We start from the raw sequence: 22,699 nt of genomic DNA on the forward strand, positions 1-22,699 counted from the left end.
TCAATTTCAACACAGGCGAAGAAACTAGACATCAGAGATGAATGATAAGACTTAAACCACGAGTTACAGTTGAAATCATCTTCTCTTAATTACATAATTAACTTTGAATTCGATAACAATTTCGACTAAGCCTAACACACTCCAACCAGTGCAAGATCTCAGCGTTCGGGTCTCTCTCGATGACCACATTAGTCGCCGTGATCTGCATATCTCCTCTGTACAAGCCGACGCGGCCACGAACGCGAGCTACGGCTCCGATTCTGATGTCTCTTGCTTGTCTACGAGCGGTTCTTGAGTGCAGCAGAATCGTCGATGAGTCGAAGCGGCTGAAGTAAGGAGAGGTGAGTTGGTTGAGCCACATGATGCACGTGACGCAGCCAGTGCCATCGTCAATGCTGAACTTGAGGAACTTCTCGGCCATGTCGCGAGAGACGATCGTGCCCACTGTCTCTACGCGTGAGACCCATGAGATACATCCCAGGGAGAAACAGTTGGCTTCTGTCGGTGATGGTGTCAGGCGGTGGATGTCACGTGTCACGAGTTTCGCGTGTGTGTTTTGTTGGGATCGATCCATGGCTGGACACAGACCATAACAATGAAGATTAGTGCGGGAAACCGTTAAAACGATTTTCAAAAAAAAATATTTAAACTGAAAATAATTCTACAACAATTATGTGTAAAAATAAATATATGTTCTAGTTTTGACAAGTAGTTTATTCGGATGAGATTACTATTGTTATTTTTAATGTGATTAAAGAACGTTTTTCTGTTACTTAATTGTCCTGCAGTCTCAGAGATCTGAAGTTCAGCATAGTTGTTTGAATGAAATTATTGTGTAATTTACTCTTCCTTATTGAGAATTAAAAAGTAGTATAGTGTTGAGAAGAAACTATCCCATGAAAGTTACGATTTTCAAATCTTACTACATGATGCAGACCGGCACCCAGTAAGATTTTCAAAGAATTAGACACGTTTACAATTCTACATTACAAAAGATCTAAAAGTCTATAAAGACTGCATAACTCGTTTTTGATAGACAAACTTCTAGAATTTCATGAATTATTAAAGCTAAAAAACTCCATTAACTTTTTTCCAGAAAAACAAATGATCTTGACAGTCACCTACTTCAGCAACTAGTTCATGTCTAATAACTACTGTATATTTAGTCATCAGACTCATTACCATGGGTAAGGTGTTCTCATTTAAATCTAAATAAACTTTGTTATTCCACCATTTTTTATGTTACTTATAGAGATCATCATAAACAATAGTGTGTGGAGTCACTGATCAAACAAAACTCCACTGACACTGTGTATTTTTAGCTACCCCCTTCCAGGACATACATTTCTGTAGATTTGAATAAAGAAAGGGAATATACATTTTATTTGATTCAAGTACTATCTATGAATAGAGTGGAGATGAATAAATGATGAAAGCAAGAAAACAAAAGCAGTAGAAAACTACTAAATGGTACCATGTCATTTTCAACTTTACCTTTGCTTCAGAGGCAGAGAATCTCAAAAATTCACAAAGCCACAATAAATGCCTTTAGAGGTGATTCATGTTTCCTTTGTGTGTGTGTGTGTGTTTATTTTTCGTGAACTCATGTTTAATACTTCAGTACACCATCTTGTGACTCCAATTTCTAATTTTGTTATGAAAATGTGAAATAAATAAACGAGTGAAATCAGTTTATAAAGTTAGAGGATTTAGAGCGAAAACTATTTTACAGAGAAAGGGATTCCAGCCACACTCATACGTGGACGTACGAGGTGGATTTAGAGTGGGTGAGGGATGACTATTACTTGAGAGGCAAGCCATTATCGTACCTAATGGTTCAATCCTTACTAACTTAAAGCTAATGAAGCTTCAGTATAATAAATTATCTTCACTTCTTATGTGATTAGGAAGGCTAAGTAAAGTATTTGCTTACCTCTGACTTATTTGCGGGCCAGAGGATCTTTTAACTTAGTCTGCAATTTAGAAAAGGAGTAAATTAATATAAGAAATTAGATATCCGATGCGCATCAAAGCATAGCTAATCCTGAACATAATCATTCAAGTGATGACCTTGGTCACCGACACAGAAGAACTTAGACTGTATACTCGCAGTATCTCAGGTTCAACAGAAGAACACAATCATTCAAGTGATGACCTTAGTCACTAACTTGATGGACAACTAATGCAAAAGGAAAAGACAGTGTGTATATAGGTCCAAATTTTATTACGGCTCACTAGAAAAGAAGGGGTCACACATGAGAATACTCTTATTCTGTGACTGTACTTGTAATTTGCAATTAACCACACGCAAAAGTGAACATCAAAGGATTAGGTGAATATATATAACTTCCTTGAGACGTAACAGAAAAGCAAGTGATATAAAGGAGAAAAAATTCCCCTAAAGAAAAACTAACCCAATCCCACATCTACTAGGGAAAACAGGTTAGATATGTTACCAAATGGTGAGGATGATTCGGATCTTATGCGTCTGGTGAAGGAGCTTCAAGCTTCTCTAATGAAGAACGATAAGCTGGAGAAGGAAAATCACGAGCTGCGTCAAGAAGTGGCTCGCCTACGAGCACAAGTAAGCAATCTTAAAGCACATGAAAATGAGAGGAAATCAATGTTATGGAAGAAGTTGCAGAGCTCATATGATGGTGGCGGCAACACAGATGCATCTAATCTGAAAGCGCCAGAGAGTGTCAAATCCAACATAAAGGGTCATGAGGTAAAGAATCCAAACCTGAAGCCAACGGTCAAAGAACAATCTACAGCAATAAAGCCGCCACCGCCTCCACCACTTCCATCAAAGACAACACTTGGCAAAAGGTCCGTGCGCCGTGCTACAGAAGTTGTGGAGTTGTATCGTGCCCTCACGAAGAGAGAGTCTCATATAGGCAACAAGATCAATCAGAACGGAGTCTCGTCTCCTGCATTCAACGCAAACATGATTGGTGAGATTGAGAACCGCTCCAAATATCTTTCAGATGTAAGTACGGTTATGTTTAGCTCTTATCTAGATGCAGAGCCTTTCCTAAATCATTACAAACAATGTCTGTTTGTGCACTTGCAGATCAAATCAGACACTGACAGACACAGAGAACATATCCATTTCCTAATCAGTAAGGTGGATGCTGCAACATTTACAGACATATCAGAAGTGGAGACGTTTGTGAAATGGATAGACGACGAACTATCTTCCTTGGTCGACGAAAGGGCAGTCCTAAAGCATTTCCCTAAATGGCCAGAACGTAAAGCAGATTCACTAAGAGAAGCTGCTTGCAGCTACAGAGCGCTAAAGAGCCTTGAAACTGAGATTTTGTCGTTCAAGGAAAATCCAAAGGAACCTCTAAAGCAGGTCTTGCAAAAGATTCAGTCGTTACAAGACAGGCGAGCATGTATAAAGATTAGAGCTACTAGTAAACAACTTGATCTATTCAATTACAATGTCATTAAATGTTCAAACTTTCAGGTTAGAAGAAGCTGTTAACAGCACAGAGAGAACAAGAGACAGTACAGGGAAGAGATACAAGGACTTTCAGATACCGTGGGAGTGGATGCTCGATGCAGGATTGATCAGACAGGTAGGTAACTGATTAGCTGCGATACACCAATAAAATCAAATTATGATGGAAACTATCATATAGGGATGTAAAGATACCTTATAATTCTATTCTAAGCAAACTATAAGTTACATCTTTTGTAATGAATCAGCCATTTAACCAACTTCAAGAAAAGTAAATGAAATTTTACCTTATTGCAGCTAAAATACAGCTCGCTGAGGCTAGCTCAGGCGTACATGAAGCGAATAACAAAGGAGCTGGAATCAAATGGAGGAGGTAAAGAAGGAAATCTATTGCTTCAAGGGGTCAGATTTGCCTACACAATACACCAGGTACCAAAAAAAAAAAGAGTCATAAAGTAATCTGCTTAATAAAAGCCATGTTCATGTCTATTCAGTTATTTCCTCAATATTTCAGTTTGCTGGCGGTTTTGACGAAGAAGCATTACGCATATTTAACGAGCTAAAGAAGATGGCTACAAGTGAATCCCAGAAGATAAATAAGTAACGGTTCACAACTTTAAAAAAACTCCGAGTCGATTTTGAGTATTAAAAGACGCATGTTGACTGGTGCAGCAGCAAGTAAGAGAGTGTGAAGTATGTTGTAATCTAGCTTTTAAGATTACGCATTAGACATGTAAAAGACTAGAGCCTAAATTATTGTTCTATAATTCAATCAAGTATATTGTTCTTGCATAGATATTAATGTCTACGTGTCTCGTTCTTCATCTCAACGCAACCAGCACGGAAACGTATCACACACTCCAATCTAGAGACTAAAACTGGAATTGAAACTTGCAGATGCCAATACACAAATACCACTAGAGTTATAGATGAGTGTAGGGAAGCAAACCTTCACTAAACGATCTACTCTAGTTCAGCACTTTCTGTGCATATACACATTAGAGTAACAATCTATCATACGAATCATCCTAATACACAATCCATCTTAAGTCCGATACACAATCCACCAAATCTCGAACCTCCGGAACGAAAACTTCAGGAGACGACGGAAAATAACAAAAAAAAACGAAGAAGCGAATGCACAAACCTCGGTTAAATTCTTCGATTCTAGCTTTCCTCCGCAGTTTTTGAAGTTTGCTCGAGCTCGGTGACGAAGGCTCTCTGTTTCAAGACGACCGGTCAATATAACCGGAAACGACCCAAACCAAATTGGTGACGAAGGCCCAGCCCAATTTGAGAATTGACAGAGCTTCTAATTGTAATCAGTTGGTAACAAAGGCCCAGCCCAATAATCAACAATATTAACCCGACCCGACCGGAAACGAACCAAACTAAAGTAACCAACCACCACGTATTGCTCTTATCCGGTTATCACAAATGTATACCACTGAGTAAGTGAGAATTAACCGATTATTATTATTTTCTGGAGAAAAAAGCTGCGGAGCGGCTTCGTTTCTCCTCTTTCTCTCGAATCTCTTTTCCGTTTGATTCTTTCTGTTACGCATTGCTTTATCAAATTCAAATCAGAGCGGCGGTGGTTTCGATGGGGTCAAGCGCATCGAAGAATACCGAAGAAGAGGAGGATGGTTCCAATGGCGGAGGAGGTCAGCTCTACGTTTCACTCAAAATGGAGAACTCCAAGGTCGAAGGCGAGCTTACTCCTCATGTCTACGGCTCTCTTCCAGTCATCGGCTCTTGGGATCCTTCCAAAGCTGTGAGCATCTGTTCATCTTCTGATTTGTCCTTCCGATTCATATGGAATTTGATCTTCTGCGTCTTCTTTTGTTGATTTTTTTTTGCTTGATAGCTTCCGTTGCAACGTGAATCTGCGTCAATATCGGAACTGAGCTTCGTTGTTCCTCCTGATCACGGTATGTGAGAGTTGACTTGTTTAGGCGAGATCGTTTAGATTATAATCGAATCGTGTTTTCTGTGAGCTATACAATTTAACGGTTCTCTTGAATTTGGTTTTGTGTTTAGAGACTTTGGATTTCAAGTTTTTGTTGAAGCCAAGGGATAGAAACACGCCTTGCATAGTGGAGGAAGGTGAAAACAGGCTTCTTACTGGTGGCTCGTTGCAAGGAGATGGTAGAGTAGCTCTGTTTAAGCTGGAAGGTGATGTGGTTGTTGAGTTCAGAGTGTTCATCAAAGCTGACAGAGTTTCACCGTTTGATCTTGCTGCTAGTTGGCGAGCTTACAGGGAGAATCTCCAGCCTTCTACTGTGCGTGGAATCCCTGATGTCAGCATCAATCCTGATCCAACAGCTGTAGATGAGGTTTCTTCTTTGATGCAGTGTCAATTAAAACAGCAACAAAAATGATTTTCTTAGTTGAACGTTTTTTTTTTATTTCTCACAGAATTGTCCTTCAGAAAGTTTGGAGCTTGATCTCGAGCATTATGAGGTCCCTGCTCCTGCAGCTTCTGCAAATTCGTCTCTTGTTTATGCGGCTGACAATGCAGAGAATCCACGGTCTCTTTCAGCTTCTGGTTCGTTTGTTAATGACAATACTCCAAAGGCCGCATCGAACAGTCCTAGAGTTTCTGGTGTTAGCGTTGATGGATCGCCATCTGCAAAGGTTCTACTTTGATTAGTTGCATGCTAGATGAGTTAATGGTCATCTTTCTTATTTTATTTTGGGATACATCTTATTATAGGAAACGAATATCATTGTTCCCGATTCCTCGGATACCTATTCGGCTTCAGGAGTGGGCGAGTCAAAGTCAGTGGGGATACTCTCACCTTTCCAGCACAAAGATGGTCAAAGGGGGCTCTTTGTTGATCGTGGTGTTGGATCCCCTAGGCTAGTCAAGTCTGTTAGCGCAAGCTCTTTTTTGGCTGACCTCAAACTTGATGCGCAAATCAAGGTTAGGCATGAGCTAATTTCTATTTCTAGTGGGGATTATCTTAAAATTTAAGAGTCGAAAAGTTTTTGACGTCTTTTCACTCTTCTCATTCAAATTGTTAGAATTCAATGCCAGCCGCTGCAGGAGCTGTAGCTGCAGGAGCAGTTGCTGACCAAATGCTTGGACCTAAAGAAGATAGACACCTAGCAATTGTTCTGGTACTTTTTCCATATAGACGCCGTTTATAGTTTCTGCAGGCTTTTCAGCTCATGTTTCCTCGTTTAATTGTTGGGAGCTAGATGGCTGGCTATTTTGTTTTATGTATTAACCTAAATGAAAAAAGGACTGATTGTTTTGATTCACACCATTTCCATCATATTGTATTAGGTAGGCCTGCCAGCTCGAGGAAAGACATTTACTGCAGCAAAGTTGACAAGGTATCTACGCTGGTTGGGCCACGATACAAAACATTTTAATGTTGGAAAGGTTTGCTATTATTTTTTCTTGCGTGATCTGCAACTTGCAACACTTGTGAAGAGATTGACTCAATCATTGCTCCATTTCTTCACAGTATCGGCGGCTAAAACATGGAGTTAACATGGTAAAGCTGGATTTTAAATCAGGGTTTATAAGTATCTGCCCTCCATTTTGGATGATTTGTGATGGACATTGAATGAACTTTTTGTAGTCTGCTGATTTCTTTCGGGCTGACAATCCAGAAGGTGTAGAGGCACGAACTGAGGTAAGTGGTGATTTGAATTGCTTAGTTTAGCCAATTTGCGAGTCTGCGACTGTCTCTTCTAATTTGTGCGACTAAATTCATCTATATGTTACTTTAAACTTAATTCGTTAGATTGGGAGATGTTTAATTCAGTGATCAATGTTAACACTATCCATCTTATTATTTGCACATAGTTGTAATATATCACATTCCACTAGGTAGCAGCACTTGCGATGGAGGACATGATCGCTTGGATGCAAGAGGGTGGTCAAGTTGGTATTTTGTCAGTTGGATGCTTCTCCTGGTTTTTTTTTTATCTTTCATTCTAAATAGTTCATCTTTAGGTAGGAATCTTTGATGCAACTAATAGCACACGAGCTCGACGGAATATGTTGATGAAAATGGCTGAAGGGAAGTGTAAGGTACTGAAGCTTCGAAATGTTGATTCTTATCCTTTATGTTACAGTGTGTCTTTCAGAAAATTCTTTAGATGCAGCGCTTTTAGTACTGTCATGACCATTTTCGGCTAGTATTGATTATTTAATTTGTGATTATTTCAGTCACTGATTTTCCTTTTATCTGTCATGTAGATAATTTTTCTGGAAACAATATGCAATGATGAACGCATTATTGAAAGAAACATACGTCTTAAAATTCAGCAAAGTCCTGATTATGCAGAAGAGTACGGTGCCTCTGTCAGCAACTTAATTTTCTCTTCCTAGTAGACTTCTTATACCTGTCAACTTGCTTATGCCATTCTGCAGGACGGATTTTGAAGCTGGAGTGAGAGACTTTAGAGACCGTTTGGCCAATTATGAGAGGGTAGGTGTACAAACCTGCAGCTTATATACGTGTCCTAATTACTTTGATAAAGCGTAGTGCGTTGTTGACTCAGTTGTGGTCTTGGTACTGGATTCTAGTGCTGAGTTTGTTCTCTTCTTTATAGGTTTATGAGCCTGTTGAAGAAGGTTCTTACATCAAAATGATTGATATGGTCAGCGGTAATGGTGGACAGATACAAGTATGTTTTTCTATATGTGCTTGATGAAGAAATGTGTCACTGATGGCGTTTTTATCTGATCTCTATAGAATACTCTATAGTTTTGACTATACCTGAATATTAATCTATTCCTTTTGCAGGTGAACAATATTAGTGGTTACCTTCCTGGAAGAATTGTGTTCTTCTTGGTATGAATTAACTACCATGTCTCTTGTTTATTTTCTTAGTTGAAATGTCTTTCGCCTATTTGTAACATGAAAAATCAGCTTATAAGTTATATACTTGCAAGGGTGATTAACTCATCGTCAACAGAGTCAACATTCATTGGCGAATGCAATAAGAATAAGTTTAGTGATCACGAGATCATTATCTTTGGAAGCTGATTTTATGTACCTTCAATCAGGTGAATACGCATCTCACTCCACGACCAATACTACTCACTCGGCATGGAGAAAGTATGGATAATGTTAGAGGCCGAACTGGAGGAGACAGTGTTATAAGGTATGTCTTTGCTCAGTTTCTTCCAAATTGTAATTTTGAATATCGTATGCCAATTGCTGCTCTGAGCCGATGCCTATGGGTTCTAGCTTCCTTTTATTTTTCTGTTTCATCTTATTCAATAGTTTGGGTTGACTACTCTTGCTGCTTTTCCTCGGTTGCCCATTTTGTTTTAGTTCACCTCTTCAGTAATATGCTAATAACCTTAGCGTGAAAATTGTATATGTTGGTTAAAATGTGAAAGTTGTCCTCTTAACGTTTGTCAATTTTGAAACGCAGTGAATCTGGAAAAATTTATGCAAAGAAACTTGCCAACTTTGTCGAGAAGCGACTCAAAAATGAAAAGGCTGCTTCGGTAAGTATTGCAGACTGCTACAATACATTTGAATTTAAATGTATTGGCAATTGTGTCAAAGAAAGCTTGTTGATTGACCTAAGTACCAAGGAAAACGTTGGTACAATTTGACATAGTTAAGAGTTTAACTGTGAAACCTCTGAATCAGTCTAGCAATCTCCAGAAAAAAAAAATATGGTCACACAAGCTTTAGCTTTCGTACACCAACCTAGGCATTAAACCATCCTTGAAACCTTTTTCTGCCACACAAGTTCGCAAAAGCTCAAGCAGTTCCATACTTGGTTAATTTGAAATCATAAAGTTCTTGATAATTGTCTACTTTCAGATTTGGACCAGTACACTTCAGAGAACAATCATGACAGCAAGTTCCATTGTCGGGTTTCCAAAGGTATGTGTTTACCAACTGCCAGAATATCTGTCAACTCTTAATGTTTTGTAATTATTTGTTGATGCAAGGAAAAAAAACAAATTTTCCTATTTTCATATGTAGGTGCAATGGCGTGCCCTGGACGAGATCAACTCTGGAGTTTGCGATGGAATGACATATGAAGAGATAAAGAAGAACATGCCGGAAGAGTACGAGTAAGTGGCTTGGTAGAATCTGTATATATTTATAAGTTTTTATTATTAAGAGTTCTAAAAGAATGTGAGAAAGGGAACAAAAATTATGTTCAATGAGGAAAATAGAAATAACTTTATAGTTTTTTGCTCATCATAAAGCCACGAAACTAGATTGTAAAGTGCTGAACAAAAAAAAACTTACTCCCATGTTGCATACTGTACTGCATTAACGTAAGCTCTGTGCTACAAATGCATCAATCCTGAAACGGGCAATACGCTCTTACTCTTCTCTAATCACCTTGTGGTGCATATGACTGCTAGATCTCGGAGAAAGGACAAACTGCGATACAGATACCCCCGTGGAGAGTCCTACCTCGATGTAATTCAACGGTATGTCGTCTCTTTTTTGACATTCAGTCATAAAATGAAAACCTCAAGCAAACATTGCTTCTTTGGCAATATAGGCTGGAACCTGTGATCATTGAGTTAGAACGACAAAGAGCTCCTGTCGTCGTCATATCTCACCAGGTTATACTCCAAACGATCTGTAACACTTAGAAAAACACAGTACACAAATGTTGAATTGATTTCAATGAGTTCCTCTTACTTGGTTTGTACACAGGCCGTTCTAAGGGCCTTATATGCATATTTTGCGGATCGTCCCCTCAAAGAAATACCCCAGATCGAGGTAATGTGAATTAGAAAATTTGAAATTTTGCATGATTAAAAGCGTTTGAATGGTTAAGACGGACACGTAATAATATCATTGCTATCTAACAGATGCCGCTGCACACTATCATAGAGATACAGATGGGAGTTTCTGGTGTGCAAGAGAAGCGCTACAAACTCATGGACTGATTACAACAACCACAATTTCCGTGGAATAGAAAGATTTGGAGATATTGGGTTACAGTTTGGCCTCCCAGTTCTTAGTTTTTATCCTTTGAATACTTTTCTTTACAGTCTCACATGTCTTGTAATACCAACATGTTATATCTTCTTACAATAATTAACTTTTACATTATAGATCTAAATAGCTGTCGTCGCGATCAGTTCTTAGCATACTGTTTAGTTTCCGTGGGTTCAGATTTCACACTGAGAGTGCAATTTGCCTGAGTGTATTTGTTAAAATTTACGTGAACAATAAAAAGATGAAACGTTCTAATTGCTCCACCTATAATTCTCTCTTAGCTGCATTTTCTAAGCATTTTCTAAGCTCATGTCAGGTTAATGTACAGCGCAGTTTATGGTAATCAACTAATGATCGATTCACTCTGATCAAAAAGATATATCTTGGTAATATTTCATCTCAGTCAAATACAAAAACCTAGAAGAAGAGATGCACCTTTCGGGTCCACATATTTCTGATCTTTCGATAAAAAAAATCACTTTTTTTCATAAAACATAGGAAGTAAAACCAATATAAAATTTCTTTCAATTCATCTTAAAACCTCTTTCGAAAATTGTCTTTGATCCAATTCGTAGAAATCAATAGAAAAGACAAATCCCTTATGATACATCAAATTCAGGTCAATCGAGTCACAGTTTCACAAAGTGTATAACTTGTACAAATCTTTCTATTTTTCTCAAAAAAAGAACATCATATGAACTAGATTGAAAGGGTCTGTCATCCTAAAATTAGGATTTACTCTTTATCGTAAATATTCACTTGTAGTATATCATATCTCAACAAATTAGCGTAATTTTTCTACCGCATATAAAATTGACGATGTCGAGTAAACAATAAAAAATATATTGATCCAACAAAAGGAGAGAGAATAAGACCAGAGAAATCATGAATTTAATCTCAAATTGATAGGTAATAAAAAACATCAATTAAAAACAGCCTAGTGGTCCCAGCGGGGCTCGAACCCGCGACCTTCGGCTCATAAGACCAACGCTCTAACCAACTGAGCTACGGGACCTCTGCAAATCAAATGCGCCACTAATTTTTTAATTTCAAATATCTTAATCATGTATTATGTATACCTAGTATCCATGGTTCTTATGTTGACAGTATAACTTTCCAGAAGAATTATGTAACATTTTGAACCCTCACATCAGCTCATATGATAAATCATCAATCATTTTCTACTATGTATTATATATTATCATGTTGTTTTATTATATGTCAAGTACGATATTTTATACTTATGATAAAAAAAAGCTTAAAAATAAATCATCTCCATATATTATTTTATGGTCAACGTTAGAATTGAGTAATGGGTCACAGTCCTCATGTTAACGTTCTATCTTCAATCTCTATAGACTCCTAATGATACCGATACATATGGGTCATTGGTCTCAACCCAACCCAAGTATACATTGTTAGAACTTGTGGTTTTAGTTTCATTATTTAAATGTGAAAAGTCAAACAAGAGAGAACAGAATTTGATCAACATTTGATTGTCATGTAACTTGAGACCTATCACATTTTAGACTATCATGTTACATAGCACGAAAGAAAGTGAAGTTGTTTTATAGCAAGCCTCTGATGTTGACGTACGAGGATAAATAGGTTTTGATACGTTCCAACAAATCCAACATCGTATTGACTCCTTTCATGCAAACCAGAGGGAAGCGATTCACTTTGACACTACGAATGAAGTCGCCGGATGAATACTTGGCACACGCGCCAGGCACTTTATCACCTTTATAAGCCTTGCAAATGTAGCTTATGAAATTTTCATAATCCTACAGTAAACATAATATTAGGTAAGTTCAAAGCCAATAAACATCAAGCACATATACATGCAGAGAACTGATTCTAAACTACCTAGGCCTATCTAATCCACAAGATCGATCCTGACCATAATCAAGTGAAACATTTAGCCTTTGACTCCAAAATTTTTAAAATAATTATTTTTTTTACAAACAACAAAAAATAATTGTATCTATGTACTATGTTACAAAATAACTTAACATAAACATAAACCTCTATATTTATAACATTTTAATTAAAACTCTTACTTAATTATTTATAACTCCCAAAACCTCAGGACAAAAAAGCTCTCAATCATTTTCTCAAGAGTATTGAGTATAGAGATAGTCTTGAACAGAGATTAAGAGAGCTTGTATTGTTCACGGTAAGCATTCAATATATTCTAAAAGGAATCATATTAAACGAACCTCATAAAGTGGCTGACCATCCACGACTACCCATGGAACGTATTCATGAGGTGGCTGAAGTGCACTCGTTTCTGCAGCATACTGCAACTCAAGCTGCAGCAAGTGACAAAAGATTAGCATGAAATGCACCAATCTGTGAACTATATAATCCAAAAGCTTCGAAACAAGAACATGGTACATAGATACAAATATCTTACATTAAAAGAAAAACGGTTCAAAAAAAAAGTGAGTTTATTAAGCATAAAACTGCTCAGAAGTCAGAATATCCCTTCTATAACCAGACTATTCCAATGCTCATAAAACAACTTGTGGTGAAAAGCTTTATTTTATTATCTTTTAATCAAAAAAAAAAAGAAAGACATTGTGGTGGAATGAAACTAATAAAGAGAAGGGACTACTAACCTCTTGTCCATGTCCACTGCCTAGGCAATCAGAAACAGGCTTTGAACTCAGATTGAGCTTCTCATAACAAGTCTCCCACTTGTCATACTTGTCTTCTGTCACCAAACTCTCAACACAGTAGATAAAAGGGAAATGATCGCTCTGCATAACGAAAGTGGCGGATCTCACAAATCTATATGTCTAAGAAGAGTATAACTTGTTTCGCACGTCAAACAGATCTCATCATTAAACTTACCAGTTTCGGCCAGGCATCAATCGCACAAGCTTCTACCGTATCCAAGAAGCATTCAACTGCCCCGTGCTGCAACAACAAGCAGATACAAGGTTTATGAAAACGAATCTGATACTGTAGAAAAAAACAAGAAGTATACCTGGCAAAGGTCAGTGACATTGTCGGGGCGGAGATAGGTGTTGCCCCATGGAGATAGATGGAGATCGACGATGGATATGAGATCGTCTTCAAAGAGCTTCACGAGGTGGTCAACTATGAAGGAAGAACAGGCAGGACAGAGAGACTCATAGTACAGGCTCAGCGAGACTTTCGACGAAGATGGTAGAGATACGCCAGAGAGATCAGATGGTGATGATGATGACGACAATGATACAAAGCAGAGAAGAAGGGAAACGTAATAGATCAGGAAAAGATGTTTGCTCGTCGGCATCGACGCCATGATTGTAGAGACGAGCTTTGACTTTTCTTTAAAGACTACTATTACATAACAATATACCTCAATGCTCGCGAAAGGTAACAATAGTTTATTATGGTAATGATTAAAGACACGTGCTATATATCATACTGTATTTTGTAATGTTTTTTTTTTCTCTTCTACTTGGGCTTGGTAAAGATGGTAAACATTAGATCTAAGATTCGATTTAAACGGAGGACTTCGAGGATGTGCTTCCCGAAGATCATATAGATCAAACACAAACAGAGGGGGAAGTGCTCTCCGGAGAATCCGCTTGTGTAACTAATACATGCTCTAATTTTAAATGGGCAGCTGACAAAAAAAAACTCAAGATTTAAACCAAATTGAGTCAAAACAACTAAGGAAATCCACTAAAAAGACTTGCAGATTAAAAAAAATTATTTGATGAGAGTACACACGGTTTTAGATGTTCGAGCTCCCTGCAAAAATAACCACACCTTATGTTAGAACCTAAACGCAACTGGAACTAGGAAAAAAAAAGATAGAATACCAAAATATGTAGAAGGAAATGCTTTGGAATACCATTGGTTTGGATGTGAATTCGGCTCGAACCACGCCGCTGTTACCGTGAGGCCTTTTAGGTTTTAATGGGACTCAGTTTACATAACGGGCCCTTTCCAAACTAAAGCAAATCATGTTTTCTAATGAGCTAATAAATCAGTTAATTTGCCAATTAAAAACAGAAAATGTTCATTTGGTCACAAAGAAACTGAGAAGCTTATTATAAAACTATAAGAAAACTGTTAATCCATTGAAGACTTAATATTTCATAGGTTCTTGTCAAAAGAAATTATTTGGTTTGTTTTAATATTAACATATTCTCATGTTATGCGTACACTATATAGGTATTCAAATTCAAGTGTTCCGTAGATATTTTTATACGTATGTATTCAAATGTTTCCATAGATATTTTCGAATACTTTGTATACTAGTCAAATGCATGTATTTATATTAATATAAAAGAAAGGAAAATAACATTACATTATTGCTGTCTTTTGTGACTCGGCTACTAGTATAAAGAGGAATTAGTGAGCTCCAAAGGAGCAGTAAGAGAGGTCCCACGACTAGCATTCCAAGCTGGACTCTCCAAGCCAATCAGCTTGGGACTATCCCGTCGCTTTTGGGATAAGATGCCACCTCCTATACTACTTACATCACATGTACAAGTATTAAAGAAAATACTGTAAATAATATCTATATATCTATGTTCTTTTTGTTATGAGGTGGGATAGACACAGAAAAAAATATAGGAGTGGAGAGAAAAAAAGCTGAGGAAAAAGATAAGACATATATGGATACACAAAGATTACCCAAGAAAGAAGAAGATGATTATCAACCTTCTTCAACCATCGAGTCCATAAATGCTTTCTCTCGAGAAGACCGACACAACTACTCTATGGATGATTTTGACAGCATTTTCGACCTCAACCTTGACGGTTCAAAATGCTCTCAAGAACTCACCTGGGATTTCTTTAAAGAAGATGAAGATGTAGAGGAAGAAGAAAAAAGATTGAGTACTGATCAAGAAGGCTCAAGTTCTGGTGTTTGGGATAATAATATGTCGACGGATTATGAAGACAAAGAGTTGGGTCTGAAGCTGAACTTGAACCATCAAGAAGTTATTAATGCTTGGTCTGATCGCCCCCAGCAACCTCTGTGGACAAACACTTCACTGCTAAGGGGTCCGGCCAATGCCCTTTATGTTAGTTACCGCTTATCTCTTACTTGTTGTGCAAGTTATTAGTTAGTAATTTAATTTTGATTATTAGTATTGATGATTTATATCCAGAGTGGGGAAGTACCGGTGATGGATGAAGGGAGAAACACGAGAAGAGAAGCGAGTGTGTTAAGATACAAAGAGAAGAGACAAAGTAGGCTCTTCTCTAAGAAGATAAGGTATCAAGTCCGAAAGCTCAACGCCGATAAACGACCTCGTTTCAAGGTCACTCTCTTACTCCTTTTTAATTATCGTTATTTACTTTCATGGCACTGATTAATTTTGTGCTAAATAACCCTATAACTCCATAATTTCTTATGAACTTTCTTGCGATGGATTTGTTTTCAATTATTTGCAGGGTCGGTTCGTGAGAAGGGAAACTTAAAATGGAAAAGAAAATATCTGGAAGAAAAATATCTCCAATCTTCGATATGTTTTTTTAGTAGTACTATTATTATGAAGATTTTTATTTCATATGTATTTGTGCTTTTTGAGATATCATTATCGTCTTTTACAACTTTGTCACATTTTAAACGAAAATATCACCTCGGCGAAAAGAAAAGGAGATGCAAAATATCTTATAAAGCAAAGGAGTTGAAGATTACATGAAGAGGACGTTTATGGTAAGTCTTTGTTGAGTTTGGTGGGGCCTAAGTCTAAAAATGTTCCATCACCACATGTTTGAATCCAAAACTACTCACTCCTTTGTCTGGGCCACTGTACCAAACTGTGTATCAACAGCATAAACTTCATATTACTGTCAGTGAATGACAATGCTATTCTATTGAAGCGCCCAGTTAATGGTATTGTAAAAAACTATGTATTTTCCATTAAGAAATTTAAACTAAAATTCATGGACGTTGTTGAGAAGTTTGATCCTTTGTGACTTGGTAAAGATATTGAATAAGCTCATAGGAAGTTTGTGATGTTCACTGTAGCAGGCTATAAACCTTTATTTCAGATCTATATTGTGGATTTACATATTTTGATTACCGGTTATTTGATCTTTACTATTTTATCTTCGTTTAATCTTTCATTCTCAGATCATATATAGCCGCTCCCAAAACACTAGGTCACTATAGATAAAACCCCAAACTATAGATGATAAATCCATCATCTATTGTGCTAAAAAAAAAACCATCATCTATTATAAATCCCCTTAAGTGAAACATCCCAAGACAGAGCCAACTATTACTGAAAAATCCATCAGGCCTTGCACATATGTAGAGAACAAGAGCTGAAACAGTTACATCATTTCATAAAAAAAACTCAAAACCTAGTAGAAGCCAAGTTAATGTTCTTTGAATGTTATAGCGAAGTATAAAACTAGAATGGTGTTAAGATATTTCAACAATACTATTTTAAGGATATAGGTAAGAAGATCTTGTTCTTACTCACAAAACTGTTGTTTTCAAACTTTCAATAATAATAACAATTTAATGAGACATACATACATGTTCCAGATTTTGCAACACAATGGATGTGCCTGGTCAAAACTGAAATAAGTTATGTAATAAATGAATATAACAAGTTGGGAATTAGATCCCAACTGGCGATTCAAACACGACATGAAAATATCAAACAGACGAGATATTGGTTCATTTGCCAATCCTTAAACTTCCACTTCTAATTACTTGTGGATTGAGTAAAAATATGGAAACTAAAAATCCAGATCACTTGAATGGCTGACTTAATTTGCTTCAGTTATATATACAAAAACCATGTACCTTTCAATCTTGTGGTGACTTATCATCCTTGTTTCCAGAGTTAAAAATGGTCTAACTAAGATGCAGTTAATATAGTCTAAAACAACAAGCACCAGTGGTCTAGTGGTAGAATAGTACCCTGCCACGGTACAGACCCGGGTTCGATTCCCGGCTGGTGCATTCTGAGCTGTGAAGAAATTGGTTTAAGCGTTGGTTGGGTCCTTCGCATTCATCTGATCTTCAGATGATATAGCCGTAAACCTGAGCTCTCCTTTTGTTAAAATATTCTTGGTGTTCAATTTTTTTTTTGTGCAAATACTATTTTTGGTGTTCAGAAAGAACTTCAGATACCAACTGACCTGACTCTGTTTAGATTCATATTTGGGCCTTGCTAATTCCAACTGGATCTGACTGATTATATTCATGTTTGGGCCTTATAAAAATAAGCCCATTTATATCTATTAGAAAGGCCTGCTTCGTTCCGAGTCAACTCACTGCCTTCCCTCTTCACCTCCGACATAACTCGTTTTCCCGGAAAGGCAGATTCTCTCTTGCTCCAGCTGATCTCACTAACATGGAAGGTTCTCCTCTTCTCTTTATTCTGTTTAAATTCAAAAACTCAGATTCGCAATTTGATTTTACGAATTTAGATCTTGTTTATTTTAGCAGAGAACAACAACAACGCCGGGAGCGACTCAGACTCTAACTCCGTCGAAGAGTCTCAGGACTATTACGAACCAATCTCAGCCGTCGATCTAGACGCCGGAAACAACGACGACGATGAAGAAGAAACTTATCTTCCGATCAGTGGAGATAACTTCAGCAACGGCCTCTGTAACGGCCATTGTACGATCCCTGAAGCAGTTGACGGAGTCTCTTCTATCAGTGTTAACGGAAACGCAGAGGCCAAGAGTGATACCGAAGAAGAGACGGAGACGGTGACGACGCCAGATTCGGAGATTCGTACAGCGTTTGAGGAAGACGAGCGGCGTAGAAGATCGCCGTTATTGGTGGAGAACGCGGCTAGGGTTATGGAGGCAATGCGGGCCATCTCGTTCCCTGGAACGGCTCCTGATTGGGCCTCTGATGTTAATGAGGACCGTTGGGTTGATCAGCTTCGTAGATTGAGATCCACTTCTCAGTAACTAAAAACAGTATTGTTCAAATCTCGAGTAGTTTATTTTCGTTCAAGTGTTTTAAGATTATGGTTCAACATTTGAATACTTACGATATGATTCTGATGTTTCTGTTGATTCACTACGATAGATACATAAGAGTTGAAAGTTTGGCATCACTCAGCTGAGTCTTGTCTGAAACTTTTGCTGCTTTTTTGGATCAATGAACGTTTAAATCTTTTCTTGGACATGAGAGTCTGGTTCTTGTCGTTTTTAAGCTTACTAAATGTAATCTGCGACTTGAACCTGAAGAAACAATACCGGAGTCAGTCATCATCTCTGAGAATAGATTGGTAACAAATACATAAAAGAGACTAATCAAGAACCAACATTGTCTAATACCTATGGTCTAGAGTCAAGAATACCACTGGAAGTATGCCCAATCACAATCGCCTTGGCACCGACGGCTTGAAGAGTGTCCCGGAGAATTTTACTTACCTGATTAGAAATTTGTGATTAGATAGCCGAGGCCTGATTGCTCAATCTGAGAAAGAGTTGTTACAAGATTAAGCTCGCAACCCCCATAAACCGGTATGAAATTACGAGAAAAAAACTAGAGAGTCAAAGATGCTTCAACAAGCCTAAAGAAACGGGCTTGTGTACGTATTAATCTACATGGCACTATTTCCACTCTGCTCCTGCCCTCAACGTTGGCGCTCTACGTTGTGATCTCCACACGGACCATAAAAAGATAGGTGAAGATATATGTGATATATAGATTAGTAGTGTATATCTTAGACTTCTTAGTTTATAAAATAAGGTTAAACTTGTAAGTTTTATACTATTTTAAAATGTTTGTAAGTTGTATATTATTTTATGAAAGTAATTAATATATCTCATTATCATTCCAATGAACATTTGTGTCCAAACACATCTACAAAGATCAAAGACATCTATACTCAAAGGAAAATACTGTTGGAGCGTTATGGTCACTAGACTCACTACAAAATTTATATAGTAGATGTGGAGAATTGCATGATAACCCTTAACAACTAAAAGAATGCATGCACATCTCTTCTGAAATGTTAAAATATACGTACAAAAGTAAACTAACGAGATCATGCAAAAAAAGTTATATACCAAAATAGTATATATGTGGTTGTTAATGTTGATATCTTGCTATAGAATCTCTTAAATATGGATTAATTAATCTCCGATATCCTAACACGAAAACGAGTTTGGAATAGAAGTACGTGCAGAGCACTGCAGCGGGAGATCACTTAAGATTACGCAAATGATTTACGGTCCAAAAAAAGATATTGCACACGAGGGTAAATCTAACCAACGTGTGTTGTATGCTGGAGATATCTCTTTTTTTTTTTGTTCAAACTGAAATTTCATTTAGGATAATTCAAACATTGTTAAAAGCCCAAAGGGCCTGCTTAGCAATAGAATCAGCCTGCACATTAGCTGATCTTGGAATAAAACTAAATTTAATAGACTTAAAAGCTGATAGAAGGGAGTAGATATCCCGTAGAACACCAAACAATTCAGACTTCATCTCTTGTCGGTTGATGATGTTAATGAGACTTTGGGAATCTGATCGGATGGAGACTTCTTCGAGTCTACTGGAGAGGGCTGAGTTTATGGCTGCGCGAACGGCCAAGGCTTCAGCCATGAGAGGCGACAAGACATGTGAATCTGTCGCGGAGTGATGGGTTATTGAGACCATATCATCAATGATCCAACCAAAACCTGCAGATCTCGTATTAGCGTTCCAAGCTGCATCCGTGTGGACAGAGATGAGACCCGATCTTCTAGGTTCTGGTTCAACTGTGATCAACGGTATCGTGGTGGTGGTTTTCGGAGAAGGTTGGGCCAGCTTCCACTCCCTCGCATCCAAGATAGCCTTCTGGATTGTTTCCTCTGGTGAAAAGGATCGCTTTTCAAAAATCAAATGGTTCCGAGAGATCCATAGGTTCCAGACGATCGAGGCTGGGAGGGTTCCTGCTTCGACTCCCACTGGGGGCAGAGAAGGCAATTTTCTCACCTCTTCCCAGCCCTCCAGAGTATTCACAACATCTCCTGCTCTGAAAGTGGTCGTTAGGGGGGCTAGGTCCCAGACCTTCTTGGCGTAGGGGCAAGAGAAAAGGAGGTGTGTGATCGTTTCTAGTTCATTGCATCTAGGACAGAGAGGGTTTACTTGGATGTTGCGAATGGCGAATTGTTCCCCTACTGGGAGAGCTCCATTGAGTGACTTCCAAATGAAAATCTTGATTTTCTCCGCTGTCTTGAGACTCCAGACATTAGGAATCCAGTCCACTGAGGTGCTTTGGTTCCAATTACCTGCAAGGTGGGTCTCTTCCATTAGGCAGCGGTAGCCGGATCTTGTGGAGTATTCTCCCGAAGGGTTCTTGAGCCACATAAGTTCATCAGGGGCTCTGAGTTTGCTTAGCTTAAGACTCAAAATTTGTTCCTTATGGAAGGGGAGAATCTGCTCGATTTTGTCCACATTCCATTCAGCGGCTCCTGCTACCAGTAGGTCGGAAACTCTAAGCGAGACGTAAGCTTCAGGTACAGGGCCAAATGGTCGTGCTTGTTCACAGTGAGAGAGCCAGGGGTCTTCCCAAACACTGACCTCCTCACCTGTTCCAATCGCCCATCCTAGTTGCGTGATCAGGAGATCTCTGCCTATCATAATACTCCTCCAGCCGTGTGAGGCAGATGAGGGCGTCTTACAGTTCAAGAAATTCTCAGCGTGACAGTATTTTCCAAGGAGGCAGCGGGCAAGTAGGCATGATGGGTTCTTCAGGATTCTCCACCCCAATTTGGCGAGAAGTGCAATGTTAAAGGCGGTAATGTCCTTAAAACCTAAGCCTCCTTTCTTTTTTGGTCTTGCCATTTTCTCCCATGATATCCAAGCCATTTTGTGTTTCTCAGGTTCCGAGTCCCACCAGAATCTCGTCAGTGTAGATTGGATGTTTGAACAGAGTGACTGGGGGAGTTTGAAGCATGACATAGAATGTGCAGGCATAGCCGTCAGGACGCTCTTCAGCATTGTGCTTTTTCCTGCACCCGATAGCAGTTTTGATGACCAGCTGACTGCTTTCTGTTTAATACGATCCACTAGTGATGCAAAAAGGTCTTTCTTCCTTCTACCGAAGTGCTCAGGCAAACCCAGGTATTTCCCTACTCCCCCTTCCTTTTCGATTCCTAGGATAGACTTCATTTGTGTTCGTATCGCCTCACTTGCTCTTCTAGAGAAGAAAATTGAAGATTTCTGCTTATTTATTAGCTGACCCGAGACTGCTTCATACGTTGTCTGCAGAGACTTGAGAGTGTCAGCATTTCCTTTGTTTGCCTTGCAGAAAAACATGGTGTCGTCAGCAAAAAGGAGATGGTTGAGGCTGGGGCTATGCGTAGCAATAGAAATGCCTTTGAGGAGGTTCTTTCTCTGAGCGTTCAAGCATAATCCGGTGAGAACTTCGCTGCACAAGATGAACAGGTAAGGTGACAAAGGGTCTCCCTGTCTGATACCTCTTCCCGGTTTGACATAGCCTCTAGCTGCACCATTTATGATGAACGTATAGCTGACCGAGGTTATACACTGCATGATCCATGTGATCAGAGTAGGATGGAAACCCATTTTTTCTAAAACTTTCTGAATAAACACCCATTCTAGCCTGTCATAGGCTTTACTCATATCAGTCTTGATCGCCATTGAGTAGTGTTTATCAGCTTTTGAGGTTTTTAGGTAATGTAGGACTTCATGGGTTATCAAAACATTATCTGAAATTGCTCGTTTTGGTACGAATGCAGACTGGGTTTCAGAGATGATAGATTTGAGCAGCGGCTGAAGGCGTTTGGATAGCAGTTTCGAGATGGTCTTGTAATATACATTACACAGCGCAATAGGTCTGTATTGTTCCACTCTCTTAGCTCCCATGACTTTCGGTATTAGCCTGATATGAGTTTCATTTATTGTTCTCGGCATGCAGCCGGACTGGAAGAAATCTTGGACTTCACACACAATGTCTTTTCCCACTACTGACCAATTTGATTTGAAGAAGCATGAAGAGAATCCATCAGGGCCTGGGGCCTTATCAGTGTGGATGGAGAAGAGAGCCTCTTTTATTTCTTCAGGAGAGGGTATAACAGTGAGTTTTGCATTTTGTTCCTCCGAGACTCTTGGGGTAATAGCTTCTGAAATAACTTCGTCCATGAACTGCAGGTTGTAGTCGCTTGGAGTAAAGATCCTCTGGAAGTATTCAGCTATGGTACTTGCTATCTCCTCCTCTTTATAGACAGGAGTTCCATTCTCAGTTTCAATAAAAGCAAATTTATTGATGGCCTTTCTTTTCTTTGTAGAAGCATGGAAGAAGCCGGTGTTTTTGTCTCCTAGGTGGAGCCAGAGTTG

At 38.5% G+C, this 22,699-nt stretch overlaps 6 protein-coding genes and 3 non-coding genes across 15 annotated transcripts; 6 read left to right on the forward strand and 3 right to left on the reverse strand.

Annotated features, from left to right (window-relative positions):
- Positions 1 to 20: 20 nt before the first annotated feature.
- LOC106362235 (CST complex subunit STN1) lies at positions 21 to 2,930 on the reverse strand. 4 transcript variants are annotated; one of them, XM_048738301.1, is made up of 5 exons: positions 2,744 to 2,930; positions 2,457 to 2,572; positions 1,934 to 1,973; positions 1,495 to 1,645; positions 21 to 576 (listed from the first exon to the last, which is right to left on the reverse strand). In XM_048738301.1, exon 5 carries the CDS (start codon positions 572 to 574, stop codon positions 98 to 100), a length of 477 nt encoding a protein of 158 aa, XP_048594258.1. In that variant the 5' UTR covers positions 575 to 576; positions 1,495 to 1,645; positions 1,934 to 1,973; positions 2,457 to 2,572; positions 2,744 to 2,930; the 3' UTR covers positions 21 to 97. The 4 variants fall into 4 exon arrangements, with proteins under 4 accessions (XP_048594258.1, XP_022546192.1, XP_048594257.1 ...); XM_022690471.2 differs by lacking the exon at positions 1,495 to 1,645; XM_048738300.1 differs by lacking the exon at positions 2,744 to 2,930 and having other exon boundaries at positions 2,457 to 2,595.
- LOC106362226 (protein CHUP1, chloroplastic) lies at positions 2,356 to 4,262 on the forward strand. Its single transcript, XM_013802075.3, has 5 exons — positions 2,356 to 2,989; positions 3,074 to 3,390; positions 3,473 to 3,584; positions 3,764 to 3,895; positions 3,981 to 4,262. Exons 1-5 carry the CDS (start codon positions 2,450 to 2,452, stop codon positions 4,068 to 4,070), a joined length of 1,191 nt encoding a protein of 396 aa, XP_013657529.2. The 5' UTR covers positions 2,356 to 2,449; the 3' UTR covers positions 4,071 to 4,262.
- A 660-nt stretch (positions 4,263 to 4,922) lies between these two features.
- On the forward strand, positions 4,923 to 10,532 carry LOC106362225 (6-phosphofructo-2-kinase/fructose-2,6-bisphosphatase). 2 transcript variants are annotated; one of them, XM_013802073.3, is made up of 23 exons: positions 4,923 to 5,240; positions 5,334 to 5,397; positions 5,507 to 5,802; positions 5,885 to 6,103; positions 6,183 to 6,392; positions 6,494 to 6,589; positions 6,759 to 6,857; positions 6,943 to 6,972; positions 7,060 to 7,113; positions 7,311 to 7,368; positions 7,441 to 7,514; positions 7,683 to 7,774; positions 7,857 to 7,914; positions 8,039 to 8,113; positions 8,233 to 8,280; positions 8,496 to 8,593; positions 8,870 to 8,945; positions 9,271 to 9,333; positions 9,436 to 9,527; positions 9,828 to 9,896; positions 9,971 to 10,034; positions 10,129 to 10,194; positions 10,287 to 10,532. In XM_013802073.3, exons 1-23 carry the CDS (start codon positions 5,070 to 5,072, stop codon positions 10,362 to 10,364), a joined length of 2,250 nt encoding a protein of 749 aa, XP_013657527.1. In that variant the 5' UTR covers positions 4,923 to 5,069; the 3' UTR covers positions 10,365 to 10,532. The 2 variants fall into 2 exon arrangements, with proteins under 2 accessions (XP_013657527.1, XP_013657526.1); XM_013802072.3 differs by having other exon boundaries at positions 7,311 to 7,364; positions 7,437 to 7,514.
- An 825-nt stretch (positions 10,533 to 11,357) lies between these two features.
- Positions 11,358 to 11,431, reverse strand: TRNAI-UAU. Its single transcript has one exon. It is a non-coding gene; the product is annotated as a tRNA-Ile (tRNA).
- Positions 11,432 to 11,882: 451 nt separating this feature from the next.
- LOC106362227 (gamma-interferon-responsive lysosomal thiol protein) lies at positions 11,883 to 14,238 on the reverse strand. Of its 2 annotated transcripts, XM_013802077.3 has the most exons (6): positions 14,143 to 14,212; positions 13,409 to 14,035; positions 13,273 to 13,338; positions 13,038 to 13,178; positions 12,636 to 12,728; positions 11,883 to 12,200 (listed from the first exon to the last, which is right to left on the reverse strand). In XM_013802077.3, exons 2-6 carry the CDS (start codon positions 13,706 to 13,708, stop codon positions 11,985 to 11,987), a joined length of 816 nt encoding a protein of 271 aa, XP_013657531.1. In that variant the 5' UTR covers positions 13,709 to 14,035; positions 14,143 to 14,212; the 3' UTR covers positions 11,883 to 11,984. The 2 variants fall into 2 exon arrangements, with proteins under 2 accessions (XP_013657531.1, XP_048594256.1); XM_048738299.1 differs by having other exon boundaries at positions 13,409 to 14,238.
- A 667-nt stretch (positions 14,239 to 14,905) lies between these two features.
- LOC106362230 (zinc finger protein CONSTANS-LIKE 7) lies at positions 14,906 to 16,319 on the forward strand. The gene is made up of 3 exons (XM_013802080.3): positions 14,906 to 15,446; positions 15,534 to 15,686; positions 15,820 to 16,319. The coding sequence occupies exons 1-3, from the start codon at positions 15,036 to 15,038 to the stop codon at positions 15,844 to 15,846; spliced, it is 591 nt and encodes a 196-aa protein (XP_013657534.1). The 5' UTR covers positions 14,906 to 15,035; the 3' UTR covers positions 15,847 to 16,319.
- Positions 16,320 to 17,276: 957 nt separating this feature from the next.
- Positions 17,277 to 17,347, forward strand: TRNAG-GCC. Its single transcript has one exon. It is a non-coding gene; the product is annotated as a tRNA-Gly (tRNA).
- A 4-nt stretch (positions 17,348 to 17,351) lies between these two features.
- Positions 17,352 to 17,436, forward strand: LOC125577506. Its single transcript, XR_007315915.1, has one exon. It is a non-coding gene; the product is annotated as a small nucleolar RNA snoR114 (small nucleolar RNA).
- Positions 17,437 to 17,612: 176 nt separating this feature from the next.
- On the forward strand, positions 17,613 to 18,530 carry LOC106362233. 2 transcript variants are annotated; one of them, XM_013802085.3, is made up of 2 exons: positions 17,613 to 17,748; positions 17,837 to 18,530. In XM_013802085.3, exons 1-2 carry the CDS (start codon positions 17,742 to 17,744, stop codon positions 18,310 to 18,312), a joined length of 483 nt encoding a protein of 160 aa, XP_013657539.2. In that variant the 5' UTR covers positions 17,613 to 17,741; the 3' UTR covers positions 18,313 to 18,530. The 2 variants fall into 2 exon arrangements, with proteins under 2 accessions (XP_013657539.2, XP_013657538.2); XM_013802084.3 differs by having other exon boundaries at positions 17,652 to 17,748; positions 17,834 to 18,530.
- Positions 18,531 to 22,699: the final 4,169 nt, after the last annotated feature.

The sequence above is a fragment of the Brassica napus genome, chromosome A8 (genome assembly GCF_020379485.1).
Source record: "Brassica napus cultivar Da-Ae chromosome A8, Da-Ae, whole genome shotgun sequence".
NCBI classification, from domain to species: Eukaryota; Viridiplantae; Streptophyta; class Magnoliopsida; order Brassicales; family Brassicaceae; genus Brassica; species Brassica napus.